General features: G+C 40.6%; 2 protein-coding genes across 3 annotated transcripts in view; both read left to right on the top strand.

Annotated features, from left to right (window-relative positions):
- Window positions 1-2236, top strand: LOC104809932 (probable L-type lectin-domain containing receptor kinase S.5). Its single transcript, XM_010536059.1, has one exon. It carries the CDS (start codon window positions 50-52, stop codon window positions 2009-2011), a length of 1962 nt encoding a protein of 653 aa, XP_010534361.1. The 5' UTR covers window positions 1-49; the 3' UTR covers window positions 2012-2236.
- Window positions 2237-3155: 919 nt separating this feature from the next.
- LOC104809929 (actin-1-like) overlaps window positions 3156-4038 on the top strand; it is a 3068-nt gene continuing 2185 nt past the window's right edge. The window contains exons 1-2 of one of the 2 annotated variants that reach the window (XM_010536055.2): window positions 3156-3258; window positions 3878-3946. In XM_010536055.2, the coding sequence (XP_010534357.1) occupies window positions 3887-3946 (60 nt within the window). In that variant the 5' untranslated portion in view covers window positions 3156-3258; window positions 3878-3886. Of the gene's footprint in view, window positions 3259-3874; window positions 3947-4038 lie in introns of both variants that reach the window. The other variant, XM_010536056.2, reaches the window with a different exon arrangement.

The raw sequence follows: 4038 nt of genomic DNA, 5'->3' as shown, positions 1-4038 counted from the left end.
CCATTGCAGAGAGCTTCAGAATCCAAGAAAAGAAAAAACACGAAAAGAAATGAAATTTCCTCCGCCCTTTAAGATTCTGATATTGGCAATAACCTTTTATCGTGTTCTTCAGACACAAGTCCAGAGCCTGGAGTTCAACTTCACTCAGTTCCACCAATCCACTGAACTGGATCTGGTCAGGAGGAACTCATTCATCGCCTTCGACGCCATCCAAGTGACTCCGGACGTTAGAGGAGTATCTATAGTGAACCAGTCGGGTCGTGCCCTTTACAAGGAACGCTTCAAGCTATGGAGCAAAGAGAAGAAGGCGACGTTCGACACGACCTTCGTCATCAACATCTTGAATCAGACGGATCCGGGAGGTGAAGGTTTGGCCTTTGTTCTTACAGATGAGACAAACCCCCCTCTTAGAAGCTACGGCCAGTGGCTCGGTCTCGTCAACGAGACTACCAACGGCTCTAAGGCTTCCAACGTTGTGGCTGTTGAGTTCGACACGAGAAAGAGCTTTCCTGATGATCTTGAAAGCAGCCATGTTGGTCTGAACGTGAACAGCATCAACTCGGTTGTCCAAGCGCCTTTGAGCGGTTTTGGAATCAGAATACCGTCGGTGGATAGTTTCAGTGCCACTGTTCGGTACGATGGTCAGAATCTTTCTGTCTATGTCTCGCCCGATAAGGATGCAAACCCATCGGAAGATCCGAGGAACTTGGTGTTTTCACACGCCATTGATCTCTCTGCACACCTTCCCGAGAAGGTCTACATTGGATTTTCGGCTTCAACGGGCAACCAAACGGAGCTGAACTGTGTCCAAGCATGGCGGTTTGAAGGTTTGGATATAGGTGAAGATTCAAAGCAGCTGTTATGGCTTTGGATCACTATCCCCATCGTGTCAATTGTTCTGATAGGAATTCTCTTCGGAGCGATTTGGTATTCGAAGGGAGGCGAAGAAAACCCGGCGGATATAGAAGCGGAGATCAATCATTGTGCTATAAACCCGAGGAAGTTCAAGCTGAGGGAATTGAAGAAGGCAACAAACTACTTCAGTCCACAGAACAAACTAGGGGAAGGCGGTTTCGGTATGGTGTTTAAGGGCATATGGAAGAATAGAGACATAGCCGTCAAAAGGGTTTCCGAGAAATCGCATCAGGGAAAGCAAGAATTCATATCCGAGATCACGACGATCGGGAATCTAAACCACAGGAACCTCGTCAAGTTACTCGGGTGGTGCTACGAGAACAAGGAGTTTCTTCTCGTTTACGAGTTCTTACCAAACGGAAGCTTAGACAGATACCTTTTCTTGGAAGACAAGTCAACCAATCGAGGGTTAAATCTCGTCTGGGAGACGAGGATGAGCATTGTGAGAGGCTTAGCTCAAGCTCTGGAGTATCTTCACAACGGGTGCGAGAAAAGAATACTTCACAGGGACATTAAGGCGAGCAACGTGATGCTGGACTCAGAATTCAACGCGAAATTAGGAGATTTCGGGCTGGCAAGAACGATTCAACAGAGCGAAATGACGCACCATTCGACCAAGGAGATCGCTGGGACGCCGGGGTACATGGCTCCCGAGACTTTCCTGAACGGGAGAGCGACGGTAGAAACAGACGTGTACGCGTTCGGAGTCCTAATGCTCGAAGTGGTCTCGGGCAAGAAACCGACTTACTTCTCGAAAGAACAGAACTACAACAACAGTATAGTGAACTGGTTGTGGGAATTGTACCGAAAAGGAACGATCTTGAGAGCTGCAGATCCAAGAATGGAGGGAGATTTCGAGGAAGAAGAGATGAAGAGTGTGTTGGTATTAGGGTTAGCCTGTTGCCACCCAAACCCTAACCAGAGACCCTCCATGAAAACGGTTTTGAAGGTTCTGACAGGCGAAATGAAACCACCAGAAGTGCCGACAGAGCGACCTGCCTTCGTGTGGCCAGCCATGCCCCCTTCTTTCAGCGATTTGGACTACTCTCTCACCGGAACTCAAATCAATTCTCTCACAGAACTCACGGGAAGATGACGTTGAATACGTACGATCCCTTTAGGGTTTTGTCAAGAATCAGTACAAGGCCCTTGGAACATGACAAGTGTTGTTTTTTTAGATGCATGTCTCGGTCTGAAATCTGTGGCCGTGGCATGGAATTTGTTCTTTGTTGCTTTTGAATAATGGGTTTGTAGAATTTTCGCCATGTAATCATATCATAGTGTACATATGTATTGGAAAAGGCTTCGCTGCTTCTCGCCATTTTTTTTTTCTGTAATTTTTATGAATGATTTTATAAGAAATTCTTTCTATTATTTATTAAAATAATTCAATTTTATTTTTAAAATGTACTAAAAATTTGGAGAGATTAAATTTAGAAGCTCTTCATTTTTAATTTAAATGTTTTATTAAATTTTATTTATTTTTAGAAAAAAAATTATTTTAAATTTTTATCGGATACTATAGCCCAATTCACTTAAGATTATGATTAAATTCACAGAAATATTAAAATTAATAAAAAAATATATAATTATAGATTCCGAATATCAAAATTAAAAAAAATATAACCTTCCGAATATCAAAATTAATAAAAAAAAAAGATACAACCATAGATTCCGAATATCAAAATTTAAAAAAAATACAACCATGGATTCCGAATATCAAAATTAAAAAAAAATACAACCATGGATTTCGAATATCAAAATTTAAAAAAGGATATAACCATGAATTTCGAATATCAAAACTAATAAAAAAAATTATAACCATGGATTTCGGATATCAAAATTAAACAAAAATGCAACCATGGATTCCGAATATCAAAATCAATAAAAAAAAATGCAACCATAGATTCGGAATATCAAAATTAAAAAAAATACAATCATAGATTCTGAATATCAAAATTAATAACAAAAAAAAATACAACTATGGATTCCGAATATCACAATTTAAAAAAAAAATCCGAGTTCGCCCGTGTCTAATAATATCACCAATATTTTCCAAGAGCCCATACCAAAATTTCGACCTCCGCAAGGGTGATTAAGGGCAATCTCGTCATTTAGACACCCTTTCGAAAGCTAGGCCAGCTGTTTCCACCACCAACGTGACTCGTCGTGGGGTCGTCGGATCAGAAGTTCAGAATGGACGGCTGGGATCTTCCGAAGGCGAACATGGCGTCCTTTTAAACTTCCATTTCTGAGGCTGAGAGTTTCTTCATTTGCCCTTCGCACGTTCATTCCTTCTTCCTTCACTCCTCGGCGAGGTCTCGGAGATTCCCACAAATCGAGGTATTTTTTTTTCTCTCTTTGAATCCATCGTCAATTTCTTCTCCACAGTATGTGCATCCCTGAGACCGGTCGTTGTTAGATGTTTCATATGTCGATTCGATGAATTTGTCTGTCTTCTTGGTTAGTGATTGATTGTCTGCTTTGGGTTCTGTCGATCTGGATATCGTTTGAATGTTTTCAGAGCATTTATTCTCAGATCTTTAGATTCCGTGCTTTGGCATTTGTATATTTGTGCTATCGTTGTTCGTGGATGCTGCAGATGTTAGCCTTACACTATTAGATCAATGCTCGAATTCATTTCGCATTTCGATTTCCTGCATTTATGGTTCCGCTAGGCATTTGTTTCTAAATGGAAAGTCCGAATTCTTAGAGATACGTGTAGTAAATTTCTTGGGATTTGACGATTGATTTATCTGTTCGTTGCTTAGTTGTAAAGGGTGGATTAAACTGTTCATGTTCTTGTTACTTTTTCCTGTAAATACTGTTTTTTTGTGAATGATCTTCATCCAACATAAGTTAAACAAAATTGGAATCATTATTTATGGAAGTGAAACTGTACAAGGTTCTGCCATTTGGTTCCAACAAAATTGCTAATACATGTGAGAGAAACATATAGCAGGAATAGAAAATGGCCGAAGCCGAGGATATTCAGCCCCTTGTCTGTGACAATGGAACCGGAATGGTCAAGGTAATATATTCAGATCTTGATTACTATATAGACCCAATTGAGAATTTGGATTGTTGATATGCCACATTTTAGGTCTCGCTCTGTCGACAGTT

Source organism: Tarenaya hassleriana, unplaced genomic scaffold, assembly GCF_000463585.1.
Source record: "Tarenaya hassleriana unplaced genomic scaffold, ASM46358v1 Cleome17, whole genome shotgun sequence".
Lineage (NCBI taxonomy): Eukaryota > Viridiplantae > Streptophyta > Magnoliopsida > Brassicales > Cleomaceae > Tarenaya > Tarenaya hassleriana.
The sequence above is the reverse complement of the archived record's forward strand: the minus strand, read 5'-3'. Positions and strand labels throughout refer to the sequence as shown.

Bases quoted from the DNA above. Each gene is read 5' to 3' on its own strand.
- LOC104809932 (XM_010536059.1), top strand. From the start codon at position 50: ATGAAATTTCCTCCGCCCTTTAAGATTCTGATATTGGCAATAACCTTT.